Raw genomic sequence first — 16,015 nt, 5'->3', positions numbered from 1 at the left:
GAGTGTTTGAATGTCTGTGTACCACATTCATGCCTGATACCTGTGGGACTGAAAATGGCATTGGATGCCCTGATTGCTGGGAGCTACTGGGTGGGTACTGGAAACCCAACCTCTACAGGACTTCTACAAGAACACCAATGCTCTTAACCACTGAGCCACCTCTAGTCCCACATTCTACTTCTTGTTGGTGTAGTGCTGTTGCCCAGAGAAAAACAGTAGAAGAACCAGAGGGGATTTGTTTATTTATGCTGTGTTTTTTCTGAGGTGGCTATTTATTTATTTATTCATTCATTCATTTATAGCCATCTTTATTTATTTATTTTATTGCATTGGTGGTTTTGTTTGCATGTATATCTGTGTGAGGGTGTTGGATTCTCTGGAACTGGAGTCACAGACAGTTGTGAGCTGCCATGTAGTTGCTGGGAATTGAACCCTGGACCTGTGGAAGAACAGCTGGTGCTCTTAACTGCTGAGCCATCTCTCCAGCCCTGCCTGGTCATTTAATTCTAATTGAGTGTAGAAGAAACTTTTTCTGGGTAACCCCTTTTAACCAAGGCAATCTTCTTTCTCCTAAGAAGCATTGCTACGGTGCCAGTCAACTGTCTGTCTCTCCTTCTGTATCAGTAGCAGGGTTGTATTTGGAAAGAAACTCACACATGTTACACTCATGTCCTTCTGCACATGTGCTTGGCTGTCACAGGCGTATAGTGCTGCTGTCCAGTCACAATTGCAGTGGATGAAGCAGCTGTGCTTATGTGTTGAACAACATGTGAAAGAGAATGCAGCTTACTTTCAGGTAAGGGGGCAGGGTGCTGGTGCTGGTGCTGGTGCTGGTGTGTACTTAGTCATACCAAAGGTTAGGTTAAAAACACATCCATAGAGTAAAACTGAGTGTAGTGCTCCACACCTGTGATTCTAGCACTCAGAAGGTAGAGTTAGGGGGATCAGAAGTTCAAGGTGAGCTGTGGGCTGTATGAGATCCTACCTCAAAAAAATGTGTGTGAGGGAGCTAACAAACATTCATATCAATTATCTTTTATGTATAAAACAATTCTAAGAACTTAATTGCTTCAACAATTAATCATTAGTGAGTTCAGTTTGGTCTGGGCTCAGCTGAGTGGTTTTTCTACTCTGTGGTATGTCTCATCCTGCCTGTAATATAGATGGCTACAGGTAGCAGTCGCTGGGGGTGGGGTGGGGCTATTTGATCCAAAATGGCGTTATTCACATGTCTGAAAGTTGGCTAGGGGACAGCATGTAAAGAAAACCCTGGCTCTGGTGTCCAGGAGTTTTTAGGTTTGTTTGTTTGTTTGTTTGTTTGTTTGAGGCAGGGTTTCTCTGTGTAACAGCTCTAGCTGTCCTGGAGCTAGACCTGTTGACCAGGCTGAGCTCGAACTCACAGACCCACCTGCCTCTGACTGCTGAGGTGTGTGCCACCACTGCCTGGTCAGTGTTCCTCTTTTCAAAGTGACTGCACGACATGGCAGGAAAGAACAGTCCACTTGGACAGGCACTTTTTCTGTTTCTGTCATTTGTGTGACAGAAGAGCAAACCACATGGTTACACTCCGCTTCAAGAGGAGGAGACAGTCTACCCTTGAAGAGAAGATCTGTAAAATGTTAAGATTCTCCCCTGCCCCTATCTGTCACATCAAAGAATACACATTTTTCTTCAGGTGAGGATGGAGGAGAAAACAGGCTATTTTCTCTCTTAAATTTATCTCTTTGGTCATACAATTACATCAGTGAGGTAAACGTTGTTTTACTTAGCTTCTAGGTTATTTCATGAACTAGGCTTCATACCAAGTGCTGTCACTAGACAAAAGTCCAGAAGGGTGAGATAGGCTAACTTCTTATAGAATCTAGTGAGTGTTACTGGAAATCATCACTAGCATTTCACTGACATGGCTCTTTAAGCCCTCCGGTTTGTATTTCTGAGGTCACTGGTCCAGGAGAGTGTGTCAGCTTTGTTGAGCTCAGCACAGAAGATCCTTTCTTTGTGAACCTTCTATTGTGCTGAGGTGTTGAGCACAAACCATTCTTTCCTTGTGTTTCTATAGTTCTTCAGCGATGCTCGAGACCTGGAGTCATTCCTGAGAAACCTTCAAGACTCCATCAAACGAAAATATACCTGCGACCACAGCACCAGTCTGTCCCGCCTTGAGGATCTGCTCCAGGACTCCATGGTGGGTGTTGCCTGGGTGGGGAATTTGTGCTTTTGAGAGACTGTGTCAGTTGCTGCTGCAATCAATATCCTTGACAGTCATGGGGCAAGAAAGTGTGGCTCACACCCCAGCTGCCCAGTCAGTCTGTCATCCCTTCTGTTTTCCTCCTTTGAAGAAATTGCTGAGGACGTTTCTTTGGGGAGCTAGTGAGGTAGTCCTTGACTGTGCCATGAGCCACTTGGTGCCCGTGTTTCCTTTGTGTCACCCCTTTCTTTGCAGCCTTGGGGCCAGGGCTGAGGCTGAGGAGGCTGAAGGGGATTCAGTGACATCTGATTTGGTTTTACTCTTCTGAGACGCACAAAGCGATTTGAGCCAGGCTTTTCCTCCTTGCCTGCTTTCTTTTGGCAATGATGAGATATTAGAAAGTTGATTTTAGTTACTAAGGCCAACACTGATATCTTACTTAGAGGTAATACAGTATTTTTCCAGTTTTTTAAATGTAATACTAACTTTTAAAAATAGTTCTTTATCCAGTTTTTAATTAAAATCAACTTTAGGTCCATTGGCTGCAGTGAGTTATTCCTTTAAGGGTTGTAGCTGTAATCTCAGGAGCAGAACTACTGGGTTATTGAGGCATTATACAGAACTGAGTGAACGGGGCTCAGTACTTTCCCCAGTGAGGAGCTAGATAATTGTAGGTCTCAGGAGGTGACACAAAATAAGACAGAAACAACAACCCAAAACATTTTTGCTCTGCTTCACTTTATTTAGTTGTTTGTTTGTTTATTTAGGGTGGAAGTAGGACTCTTTTTTTTTTTTTTTGGTGTTGAGGATCAAACCTAGAGTCTTGTTCATGACATGCAAGCATTGTACCCCTGTTATCACTTGCCTAATTTTCTTTTCATTTTTTTCTCTTTCTTTTTCCTTCCTTTTTTTTAAACAATGATTTCAGACATGAGTAGGTTTACAGTCATTGCTTCGTTTGGGCAAATGGGATGTTAACTTGGAATGAAGGATAAAAACCTGACTTTACAGTTACTGTCTTTAAAATGTCTTTCTCAGAGGTACTACAAGTGTGAAGGAGAAATGTCATCCTTGGCTCTGCTCTCCTCCCTCCCACAGAGTACCTTCCTGTCCTAGGGTAACCCTCTGCAATTGTCATATCTTCTCTTCCGAGGAGGGTGGTTGCTGCTCTGTTCCCTCTTCTCCAGGTCAGGGGCATCGGGTTGGCGGCGTCATCAGGGCATGGAGTCACGGCTGGGTCTGCTCCTCAGCTTCTTCACCAGGTTCCAGAGCACCTGTCCTGGCCTCTGGTTCTTTTCAGAGCTTTCCCCACGATGAACACTTGGTCTCTGGAGCTAGAGATGTTTGGCTTGTGGGTTAGACATCTTTATTGCAAGGCCACTGGAATGGGTAGACCAGCTCTCAAGTATGGAAGTGTGGCTGTCTCCCCATGTATTCCATTCCTCTTTCTTAACTAGTAAGTTAAAGTTGTATTTCTTCCAATCATGCTCCCGGGGACAGGCACAGGTAGTTTGTTTAAGAATTTCTTTTCCTTTTCCTGCATATCTTTATTCTTTAATGGTATTTCTTAACATTATTAACTCTTTATTCTTACTGCATCCCTGTCCATCCTAAGAAAGCCCTCTTTCTGGGGACTTTTATGCCTCACCATGGGTTGGAACATTCTGGCCATTAGATAAAGGTTATAATTTACTTTCCAATGGAATTGGTAGTATACTGCTACCAATTTTGTTGACAAGTTTATTAGCTTTTAAGGTAATTGAGTTTGCAGAGATTCTAGAATTTTGACTTTGCATGATACTTCATTCAAAGCAGTCAAATTTACACGAATACAGCACGGCAAGATAAACCTAAGTCATTTGTCATGGTGCTTTCACCAACAGCATTTGTTCTGAGCTGTATTTGAGGAAATCCTTCATTATCTGCATAGCTGTGCTCGGCAACCAGACATTCCTTTTGTTTGTTTTCTTGCATGTGGCTTTATTGGTCATTGTTAGAGTCTAAGGAGCAAGCTGCAAACTTAGAGTGCAAGAGCATTTGAAAGAAGACAGACGTTCTCCCCTTTTCTCTTTACCCTTGTCTAATCATTATCTGAGATAGCTCCACTAAGGTTCCCCACTTAACTGAGAAATGACAATTTCTTAGGGAGTGGAGCATTACATTTTCATTATTGACTTAATGACTCAGAATACCACCATTAATGTCTGTTTATTTTTCTTATTTTATAGGATGAAAAGGAACAGCTTATACAGTCCAAGAGTTCTGTTGCCAGTCTTGTTGGGAGATCAAAAACCATTGTCCAGCTGAAACCACGCAGTCCAGACCATGTGCTGAAAAGCACTATCTCTGTGAAGGCCATCTGTGACTACCGGCAGATTGAGGTGAGAGTGGAGCAGGCCTCTGGGCTCTGGAGGGAAGGGGATAAGAAGGGAAGCCTTCAGTTAGTGTTATACTCGCTGAAAAGAGAAAAAAAACTAAGCCTGTAAACCCTGTACTTACGGAGGCAGGAGGATATGGAATTTAAGGCCAGCAGTCTGTATGAGACCCTGTCTTTGTTTAAGAAAGAGCGAAAGACCGAAAAGAAATAAAAGAAAGAAATCCTACTTAAGAGGGTTTTACTCATTAATACATGAGAATTTATGTATTTAAAAAACAAAAACCCTTTTATCATACAAACAAACAAAAACCCTCCAGTCTATAATCTTGACCTGCACCTTGCCTTAGTGATTGGTATCATCATCCATTCATTGCCTAAGTGTTGATGGAATAAGACTTTGTCACACTTTGGAGATACATTTATCTCCCCTTGTCCTGTTGTTCCTATAGCTGATAGGGTCACCAAGTCAGTGCTAACTTGTAAGCCTTCATTGGGGCTGCTGTCACTATCCCTAAGTTAGATTGTGTTTCTTTTATTTGGATTGTTATATTAGCCTTCTAATTTAGTTCATTCATCCTACCTCCAGCATGATCTTCTTAAGGAAACTACATTCCTGCTTAGGACCTACAGCAACTCATCATTGCTCAGAGAGAGACCTTAACTCCTTAATGTGGCTTTAAGGTTCTAAAATAATATGTCTTTACCTCAAACCAAGACTGGGTCATCCTTCCTGATACTGCATTTGTCACAGAATGCTGTGACACTAAGCCTCCCTGCCCCAAAAGTTTGACTGTAGACCATGTTTGTTTGCTTACCACTGTGATACTTTTGTGCTCTGGGTTGTATCTGATAGAGCACATCCCCAGGCACAGAGCAGGCACTGAGTAGACATCTACTATACATAAGTGTGAGTGAAATGGGGTGTGAGGATATGCACCTATAATCCAGCACTAGGGAAGCTGAGGCAGGGGATCACTCCAAGTTCAACCTGCCTAGATTACATAGTGCAAAAAAACAAAAAGAAGAAATTAAAAGAGTTGTTTCCACATTTCTGTTTCTAAAGCAGATTGTGTTTATTATTTGTCTCTCAAGAGAAAGAATTGATGGTTCAAAAGGAGCCTGATAGAAAGAACACAGAGGGAGGGGAGGCGTGTTACAGAAGCAGAGCTGTACCTTACTCCAGAGGTGTCGGAGACAGCTCTTGGCGGTCTGAAGGTCTCCTTGTAACTCATGCTAGTTATGCTCTACATGCACCAGGAACTGGAGAAATACCTTTTTCTTTGATTTGTTTGACGTGTCATGGATTTGTAAATTGCAGGAGCTCTCGCTAAGTGGTAGTGAATCAGTCCTCACCCTTCCTTTCTTTTCTTTTTCTTTCTTAAAGAAAGAAAACAGATTTATTGAGTATTCTTGCAAGGGACAGTAAACAGAAATACTGCCTTAATAACACAACTTTTTTTAGTATATGTATGCATGTATGGTATGTATGCATGCATATATATATGTGTTCATGTGGTAGGACACACACACACACACACACAAGAGTGCTTGTGCGTTTAGAGGACAGAGGTGGTTCTTCCATCAGACTCCAGTTAATTTACTGAGGTGGGATTTCTTGGTCATTAGAGCTTGCTGATTGGGCTAGTCTAGTTAGCAAGCTTGCCCCAGGAATATCCTTCTCTGCCTCCTTATCACTGGAACTATAGTGGTCTACCTTGCCCACTTGACTTTCATGTGATACTAGGTATCTGAACTCTGGTTCTCATACTTCCACAAAAAAAAGAAAAAAAAAAGCTTTATGCACTGAGCCTAAGGAGAATATTTATTTTATGCTTATGTATATACTGTGTAAATGGTAGGGGACACAAGAGTGCCATGTGCTCCAGTGGCAACCTTTGAGAGTTGGTTTTTATTTCCCACCATGTGGGTTCCAGGGATTGAACTCAGGTCATCAAGCCTGGCAGCAGGGACCTTTACCAACTAAGTTATCCTATGGCTCTTCAGATGTTTTTATTAAGGAGACCCTTTTCTTGGGATCAGGCATCAGGTAATAGTCTGTTGTTGGATTCTCTGTTAGCAATAATTTGTGACTCCATCTTTTCAGATCACTATTTGCAAAAATGATGAATGTGTGCTGGAAGATAATTCTCAGCGGACCAAATGGAAGGTGATCAGCCCTACAGGGAATGAGGCAATGGTGCCATCAGTCTGCTTCCTCATTCCCCCACCCAATAAGGATGCCATTGAGATGGCCAGCAGGTAACTGTGGTAGTGTGCTCCCATTAGGGGTATCAAGTGCCCCACTGCAAGCTAGGTAGATGTTTAATAAATCCTTTGTACAGGTAAAATAATTCAGTAATAATTCTTTTAAAAAGAATTTGAGATTACAGCTTAGTCTAGAGTAATGATTTTTGTAGTGGCAGCCAATTTAATTCTTGTTGAAATAATACATGTACACATTTTAAAAAGTTAAGTTTTACTACTATGTTAGTCAGGGTTCTCTGCTGGTTTGCAGGCTGTAGTCCAGCTAATCCAACAATAACTGCCTGTATTTAGCATCTAGACCCATTCTTGATACCTAGTAAATTCTCAATAAATGATTGTTGATTTACAGGAATGAGGGAGTAGGTGAGTGAGCAGACAGGTGGGTTAGTATTTCTTTCCTTAGAGTAACAGTTGCCAGTTTGGGTTTGCTTATTTTTCTATCTGCACATTAAAGACATATTCCCAAGTTCTCCCTTCTTTTTTCAGAAAGGCTCTTCAGTATTGCCAAACGCCACAGATAACCTTCACCTTTTTTTCTCTTGGAAGCCCATTTCTAGGCCGTTCTGTCCTCCTGTCCCCATCTGGACCATCTGTAGGCCTGACTCTAGGTTGATTCCAGCACTCACTTTCTCTTCACCTGGGGATTGATTCACTTTATGTCTCCTTGGAATTGTAACCACTGATTCCTGGGTTCTAAATCTTTTTTATTGACTTACTTCCTGATTTGGTACAACATGCCCTCTTAAACTTAGTGACAAAGATTGCGTCCTTGTTTCTTTTTTATAAAAGTATGTACGCCAGGCAGTGATGGTGAACACCTTTAATCCCTACACTTGGGAGGCAGAGCCAGGCAGAGCCTTGTGAGTTTGAGGCCAAAACTATGCAGAGAACCCCTGTCTTAAAAAACCAAAAAAAAAAAAAAAAAAAATCCAAAAAAACTTTTTTTTAAAATAAATTTTTAAAAAGGTATGAAGCAGTAAAAATTTGGCCTTTGTAGCAAACAGTTAGTGGTTATAACAAGTGTACAAAACTGTTACATTCTTCCATCTTTATCATGAGTAGAATCTTTTTCCCTCTAATAAAGCTACCAGCATATTGATGCAGAATAGTTAAAATCATCTGCCTTTTGTAGGCAATCTTTGCTCCTCTGGTATAACTCTGTTAAGACTCTTCTTTCTGATCTTCATCTGTTCGGATGAATCTCTTTCCATTCAGTGAACATGAACAAAACATGGGAATTCGTCTTTCAAAACTCATCAAAAATTACCTGAATTATTGCTGTTTTAAAAATTAGCAAGACTTAATAAAAATCATTTCAATGCTTGCATCATCTGGGACCCTTCTTCCCTCTTCTTTTCCATGTCCAGTGATCTAGTTTCATGCTACCATCTCACATCTTCCCCTTCCTCAGTTTCCATATAGGAGAGAATGCACTGGTTGCTATGGGGCTGGGTTATTTCATCTAATAGGGTACTCCCCACTTCTATCTATCTCATTCTCTGGGTCTTGGTAGGGTGGGTGGTTGATTTGTTTTGCTCTCAAGAATCTGTTTGTCACATAGGGTTCCTGGGCTCATTCTCTTATTACCTTGTTTTCTTTCTTTTTTTTTTTTTAATTTGTGGGTTTTTTTGTTTGTTTGTTTGTTTGTTTGTTTGTTTGAGTTGAGTATCAAACCCAGGGCCTTGCACTTGCTAGGCAAGTGCTTTACTACTGAGCTAAATTTATTTGTGTTTTTATTCTGTTTTTTTTGTTTGTTTGTTTGTTTTGGTTTGGTTTGGTTTGGTTTGGTTTGGTTTGGTTTTGGGGGGGGGGGTTGGTTTTTCGAGACAGGGTTTCTCTGTATAGCTTTGCGCCGTTCCTGGAACTCTCTTTGTAGACCAGGCTGGCCTCTGCCTCCTGAGTGCTGGGATTCCAGGCGTGCGCCACCACTGCCTGGCTCTGTTGATGTTTTTATTCTTCTCTTGAGATTACCACTTAGATGAACTCCTGTGGGATTTCTGGGGTAAAGGAAAATAAGCTGATGAGTTTTATTTTATTTTTATTTATGTAACTGAGATCCTGATGCCTAGTTTTCCTTTCTAGTTGCTGTTTGTTTTTCGAGATGGTTTCTTTGGGTAGCTTTGACTGTCCTGGACTAGCTCTCTAGACTAGGCTAGCCTTGAACTCACAGAGATCCACCTTTCTCTGCCTCTGCAGTTTTTTAATCTACTGGGATTAAAGGTGTGTACCACCACTGCCTGGCCTGTTCTTTTCTTCTCATCTAGAAGAAATTCGAGATAAGTTAGTGGTTTGAGTATGTACGTATTTATCTGTAGGTCAACTAGGAATTGAAGTAGGCATGGGATGCTTAAGAAAACAGTATGCAATTTCCTTCTTTCCCAAGTGAACTTATGTTGCTGGGATTTTTAAACTATATCAGCATGTTTTGACTATGTAGAGAACAGTAAAGCACTTTTAAGAAGTAATGATACAGTTTTCCAACAGCTCTAAAGGGGATATTTTATTTACACACTTTGTATTCATGCCTTCCATCTTATTTCTTCTTTCTGGCTTCTGGTAATCTTTTTGCATGCTGATGACATTTATGCTACTGGAAGTACGTTCTGACGTACTACATAGACAATCCAAATGAATATCTCACTGAATTCCAAAGATGCCTGTGTTGTTCTAACTTGCTCCCTTTTTCTCTTAGCAACAAGCTCTACTCTGCATTCCCACCCCTAACACATAGCTCTGTTATTTCTATTGTTTCTAGGGTAGAGCAGTCTTACCAGAAGGTGATGGCCCTTTGGCACCAGCTGCATGTTAACACCAAAAGCCTTATCTCCTGGAACTATTTGCGGAAGGACCTTGACCTTGTACAGACCTGGAACTTAGAAAAGGTAATTGTAAAGCTGTTACCTTTAGCTGATACCTTTGGTGGAGGCAGGGGCCAGGGGGTAAGCTTTGTCAGAAGGAGTTCTTTCATTAAAGAACTGGCTGATGAAAATAAGGGAGGGTGCAGTCTTCTCGCTGTTTTTGAGCAGGTGGAATATGGAATGGTGAACACTAGTGTGCTTTTTTTTGACTCCTGTCTTGGTGGAACTACTGGCACACCTCTGTGATCTCAGCCCCTGGAGCTGAGACGGGAGGATTGTGAGTTCAAGGCCGACATCCATTACATAGTGTGACTGTGAGTGTGCAAAGGACAAAGAACATTGTCTGTGGAGCTGGAAGGTATTCTGGTGTGGGGTTGGATGAACAATAATTGCACTTTCTTTTTTTGTTTTGTTTTTCGAGACAGGGTTTCTCTGTAGCTTTGGAGCCTGTCCTGGACTAGCTCTGTAGACCAGGCTGGCCTCGAACGCACAGAGATCCACCTGCCTCTGCCTCCCGAGTGCTGGGATTACAGGTGTGCGCCACCACCACCCGGCAGCACTTTTTTTTTTTTTTTTTTTTTTTTTTTTGAGGCAGGATCTCACTCTGTAGCCCTGGCTGTCCTGGAACTCACTATATAGACCAGCCGGCCTTGAACTCACAGAGATTCCCCTGCATTTCTCTTTCCAGTACTTGGAATAAAGGCTTGTGCCACCATGTCCAGCTGATTTGTACACTTCTGTATATGACGGGGGCTGGAGAATGGCTCAGTGGTTAAGAGCACTGGCTACTCAGGTTCAATCCCTAGCACACACATGGCATCTCACAACTGTCTGTAACTCCAGTTCCAGGGGACCTGACATTCTCACACAGACACACATGCAGGCAAAACACCAATGCACATAAACAATCAAAGTAAATTTTTAAAAAAGGAAGGAGAGAGAAAGTGGTATTTTTCTATTCCATTGAAATTGATTCTGTTCTCTTTAGCTTCGTTCCTTACCCCCAGGAGAGTACCACCAGGCTATGAAGAACCTCCAGGCCCACTATGAAGACTTTCTACAGGACAGTCATGACTCTACCCTCTTCTCAGTGGCTGACCGCTTGCGACTGGAGGAGGAGATGGAGGCTTGCAAAGCCCACTTCCAGCACCTGGTGAAATCAATGGAGAATGGTGTGTGGAAGAGGCAGAGGGAGGTGGGGAGTGGAAGGGTAGCCCTGAAGGGTGCTGACAGACACTTCAAATACAGAGATGAGTTCCCAAAATCCTACTGTGGAAGTGGGTATTTTTGGTTGTTAATGATAAGCATCCTGCCACATTTTCTTGGTATATGTAAAATGTTTGGAATCTTAATGTCAATGTGTAATGCAGGTTCTTGAGGGTCAGGCAGGAGGTTTTCCAGAGTAAGACCTTGTTTTCATCAATGGGATTTCTGATCTGCTGGAGCCAGGGGTGCCCTTTGTCTTAGGTAGGCTTTGTTGTCCTCAGATGGAGCTTAGTGATCTGTGCTTGTGTGTTCACAGAGGACAAAGAAGAGACTGTAGCCAAGGTGTACATCTCAGAGCTGAAGAATATCCAACTACGCCTGGAGGAGTGTGAACAGAGACTGCTCAAACAGATTCAGTCTCCAGCCAGCTCTAAGACTGATAGAGATGCCAGGCAGGACATTGCATTAAGGATTGCAGAGCAGGAGGTAAGCTGCAGGAGGAAGAGCAAATCCTTTTAGAACAAATTAGGAAGCAAACGTGTAGATTCTCAGAAGTGAAACAATAGGCTTAGGACTATTGTCCCACTCAGGAATCACCTGCCCCAACATCTACATAGGTGCCGTTTACTGGGGAGAAGTTGGATTTAAACTTCCAAGTGTATTATTGAATTGATTCATTTCCAATATTTTCCTATTGAAAAGAAGGACTACTTTCTAACATTGTTGTCCATTTCTGTCTCCATCTTTGTTGCGCATTTTGTTCCTGATAGCACACTCAGGAGGATTTACAGCATCTGAGCTCTGACTTGGATGCTATTTCCGGGAAATGCAACATCTTTCTTCAGCAGTCTCCATCAGGCTCAAGTGCTGCCACTCTGCGCTCAGAGCTGAGCCTAATAGTAGAAAAGATGGGCCACATCTATGGTCTGTCTACTGTCTATCTGAATAAGTGAGTACCATATCTATGGTCTACCTATGTCTGTGTAAGTGAGTACCATGTCTGTGCTCTGTCTACTGTCCATCTGAGTAAGCTGAAGTCCTAGATTCAAAGGGCAATTATTTTCTATTGAGATCGTTCCATGAATGATCCAGAAAGACTCTTGGAGAGTAGGTATCTATGCTGAAATTTGGCTTCGGTTCCTAAGTAACATGGAGGAGGTTTATTTGAACTGCAATAACAAATGTCAGTGTTATGGGTGATCAATAAGTTTGCAGTGTTAGGTTGTTTCTTACCTTGGTTCTATTTGATTAGATACCTTTGAAAATAACAGTTAAATATAGTAAGGAAAATGGGAAGAAAAAAAAATTCAAATAAACCACACAGTGTTTGAAGTTCTTTCTCTATTAATCCATCTATACCTATAACTTTAAGGAATGACAGATTTTAGGTCCTTTGGCCTCATGCCTTCTTGCCACCAAAGGTGGCGTGGACTAGCTTAATCTAACACTAAACATGTATCAGACTCTCTCATTTTTAAAAAAAAGCCCGTTATCATTTCATGTGATAAAACTGGTTTGGGCAATTGTATTTTGTGAGATTGGGTAATCCATATTTTAAAACTCAAATGCTGAGCTGGACATGGTGGTGCCTGCTGTGGTCCAGAACTTTGTAGGCAGAGGCAGGTGAATCTCTGAGTTTAAGGCTAGTATGGTCTACTGAGTAAGCTCCAAGATAGCCAGGGCAATTCAGAAAAATCCTGTCTCAGAGGGAAAAAAAATTCAAATACTAACTAAGGAGTTGATTTTATCCCCACAGATTAAAGACAATTGATGTGATAGTACGTAGCATACAGGATGCTGAGCTCTTGGTCAAAGGTTATGAGATGAAGCTGAGTCAAGAAGAAGCTGTGCCAGCTGACCTCTCAGCTCTGGAGTCCCATCAGGCCACGCTGCAGGTTGGCTGCTCTAGTTGCTTAAAGAGGTTGAATGACCATTGCTTTGGGTTAACAGAGGATTCAGGGGGGATAACTTGACGCTGATCCATGTTTGCACTTGAATTAGACAGAGGATTGTTTTAATAAATTTTAATAATTGTAGTCAGAGGGGAAGAGAAAAAGCTAAAAGGGAAGAGAAAAAGACCCTTTTCTTCTGTCAAATTATGGCTTAATTGAGTATAGCCAATGATTACATCAAAATAACTCTGTAATGCACTGTACTATGACTTATTGCGACTCTCACAAGTTGCTGTGAGAAGTGAATAGGAGAGAGATTTTTGTCTCTTGACAGATGAGAAAACCAAGACCTAAGACTTTGCTTAGTTTCATAGCTTATGTGTAGTAAAATCAGGTTCCATACATGAAAAATTATCTGCACATTTTCCCTTATGGTATTCTTGCCCCTGCCTTCCCAATGTGCATCGGGAAAGCAGAGGCCTTTCAAGACTTGGTTTCTGGGTCACTGATAACACTGTAGACTGCTGCAGACATTTTCCTTTTGCTTGTCTTAGTCTGAGTCTTTTTTAACAAGACTTATTATTGCTTATGTTTCTGTAGCACTGGCTTAATGATGTGAAGGACAAGAATTCAGTGTTCTCAGTCCTGGGTGAGGAAATCACTAAGGCCAAGGAAGTGGCAGAGCAACTTCATCGCCCAACACCAGAGCAAAACTTGGATTTGGAGCGTTATCAGGAGAAGGGTTCTCAGCTTCAGGAGCGCTGGCACCGCGTCATTGCCCAGCTGGAAACCCGGTGAGGGAGTGCCCTACCTTTTCTCCCCTTAGGGCTCCAGGATTAAGGCTTAAACAAAAACAGGTACCAAGTATTTTAGCATTCATATTTAAAAGTAGGAATTGGTACAGAGGTGCAGAATTTTAAAACAGCACGGATTCTGAACAAGATAAGCGCCAGAAATTGGAATCATCAATCATAAGGTAGACCTTAGACCTAATACATGTGCTCCACCACTAGACGACATCCCTGGCCCAAATCTTGTTTTTAGAAAGCCTTTTTGAAGGGGAGCACAGCTTTGGGAGGGACATGCCTGATGCAGTAAGGGAGGAATGGGATGTTCAGTCAACTCTAACAATCAATAGGGTCCAATCACCCTCATATCCCCAAGCTTGCTTTTGGGTAGTAGTGAGACTGCTGTCAGCAGTGCCGTTGCTTATCTAGTTAAGCCATTATGACAGTGCCCCGCCGAGGACTCGAGAGTAAATCAATCTAGGTTCTTCCACGTGCTAGGCGAGCATCGTACCACTTGCCACAGCTTTAATGCCGCATGTTTGTATAGTATAGACTTTTCTTAAGGAGGAGAGAACCTAACTTGTATTAGGTTTGAATCTAAATTTGATCCATTTTCAGAGTGAGGCTTTATAGAAGTCATTGCTTCTGTTGCAGTGCTGATTTAGTGGGCCCGCTTTGCTTCTGTCGTTTGAGGTCTTGTTTCTGATGTAAGGTATGACTAATAAAGACAGAAAATTGACCTTCCTGAGCCTAAGAAGGGTAGGAAACTATGCATGGACAGGAATTATCCTTAAATTACTACCCTAATGAGACTAAAGGGTATCTACAGATATTGTAAAGATTCTGTCTTTCCTCACTTTCTGCTACAAGAAATTACAGTGATTTAGCTGGCCGTGATGGTGCACACCTTTAATTCCAGAGCTCCTGAGGCAGAGGCAGGTGGATCTCTATGAGTTCCAGGACAGCCAGGGCCGTTACATAGAGAAACCCTGTCTTTAAGAAAGAAAGAGAGAGAGGGGGGGGAGGGAGGGAGGGAGGGAGGGAGGGAAGAAAGAAAGAAAGAAAGAAAGAAAGAAAGAAAGAAAGAAAGAAAGAAAGAAAGAAAGAAAGAAAGACATTACAGTGACTTATGCATCATAGCCCTGGTACTCGGTAGAATGAAAAAAATCGACAGGAATTATCAAGGTGCTTGGCACCATAGGATTTTCTCAAAGCTCACATGACACAACTAGTTTCTCTTCACTCTTAGGGCCCTGGATACACACATAGACATCACTTCTTATTGCAGCACTTATTCCCAGAAGGAAAATTGCATGCTCCAAAAGGGACCTGGCTCACTTCCTGTGCTCTATTTATATTTTCAGTAGGGTCTGACCGTGCTTCCCCTCCCCCCTCCCCCCGCAGCCAATCTGAGGTAGAAAGTATCCAGGAAGTTCTGAGAGATTACCGAGCCTGCCATGGAAGTCTTATCAAGTGGATTGAGGAAACCACTGCACAGCAAGAGATGATGAAGCCAGGCCAGGCAGAGGATAGCAGAGTGCTGTCAGAGCAGCTCAGTCAGCAGACGGTGAGTGTGGCTGCATGACAAGGAGGAAGATAAGCCGAACCAAACCTCCCTCCTGCAGGACATCTAAGCCCTTAGAAGAGTTCAGATAGTCTCAAGATGCTGGGTTTTTGTTTGTTTATTTATTTCTTTTTTTTAAAGATAGTGTTGCCAGGCAGTGGTAGCACACGCCTTTAATCCCATCGTTCAGGAGGCAGAGGCAGGCGGATCTCTATGAGTTCGAGAACAGCTTGGGCTACAGAGTGAGTTCCAGGTCAGCCAGGGCTGTTGTACAGAGAAACCCTGTTTCAAAAAAAACTAACAAACAAACAAACAAATGAAAAAAGATACTGTTGGGCTGGAGAGATGGCTCAGAGGTTAAGAGCACTGACTGCTCTTCCAGAGGTCCTGAGTTCAATTCCCAGCAACCGCATGGTGGCTCACAACCATCTGCAATGAGATCTGGTGCCCTCTTCTGGCCTGCAGACATACAGGCAGACAGAACACTGTATACATTAATAAATAAATCTTTTAAAAAAAAAAAAAAGGAAGAAAAAAGATACTTTTAACATTTAGGCCAGAGAGAGACCCATTGGGTCCTTTAATCCTGAGTTTCTGTGATCATAGATTGAAATTATTAGACATCTCTCTTTTGCTTCTTCATATTCTATTTTATTGTGCTAGAACTGGATTGTAGGGGTTTAAAAGAAAATTACTTCATTTAGAGCAGTTTTTGTTGTTGGTGGTGGTGTTTTGTTTTGTTTCATACCATGTTATTAAGTATTTGAGGTCTGGAGTTTGTCTTGGTTACAGTTATGGCTTATGTACCTTCTAGTTATAAAACAATGAAGAAATTAATTACCTTTCTGTATTCTACTTCTTTTGTTAATCCCACCAA

At 42.0% G+C, this 16,015-nt stretch overlaps 1 protein-coding gene across 16 annotated transcripts in view; it reads left to right on the top strand.

The window, feature by feature from the left end:
• Macf1 (microtubule actin crosslinking factor 1) overlaps window positions 1–16,015 on the top strand; it is a 343,882-nt gene that overhangs the window by 185,709 nt on the left and 142,158 nt on the right. For 11 of the 16 annotated variants that reach the window (XM_036178125.1, XM_036178123.1, XM_036178124.1 and 8 more), the window contains 12 exons: window positions 701–796; window positions 2,060–2,185; window positions 3,689–3,694; window positions 4,417–4,569; window positions 6,670–6,824; window positions 9,586–9,712; window positions 10,677–10,860; window positions 11,211–11,380; window positions 11,665–11,843; window positions 12,651–12,789; window positions 13,387–13,580; window positions 14,979–15,141. In XM_036178125.1, coding sequence (XP_036034018.1) covers window positions 701–796; window positions 2,060–2,185; window positions 3,689–3,694; window positions 4,417–4,569; window positions 6,670–6,824; window positions 9,586–9,712; window positions 10,677–10,860; window positions 11,211–11,380; window positions 11,665–11,843; window positions 12,651–12,789; window positions 13,387–13,580; window positions 14,979–15,141 — 1,692 coding nt within the window. The remainder of the gene's footprint in view (window positions 1–700; window positions 797–2,059; window positions 2,186–3,688; window positions 3,695–4,416; window positions 4,570–6,669; window positions 6,825–9,585; window positions 9,713–10,676; window positions 10,861–11,210; window positions 11,381–11,664; window positions 11,844–12,650; window positions 12,790–13,386; window positions 13,581–14,978; window positions 15,142–16,015) is intronic. The other 5 variants (XM_036178128.1, XM_036178133.1, XM_036178132.1 and 2 more) reach the window with 1 other exon arrangement.

The sequence above is a fragment of the Onychomys torridus genome, chromosome 2, assembly GCF_903995425.1.
Source record: "Onychomys torridus chromosome 2, mOncTor1.1, whole genome shotgun sequence".
NCBI classification, from domain to species: Eukaryota; Metazoa; Chordata; class Mammalia; order Rodentia; family Cricetidae; genus Onychomys; species Onychomys torridus.
The sequence above is the reverse complement of the archived record's forward strand: the minus strand, read 5'-3'. Positions and strand labels throughout refer to the sequence as shown.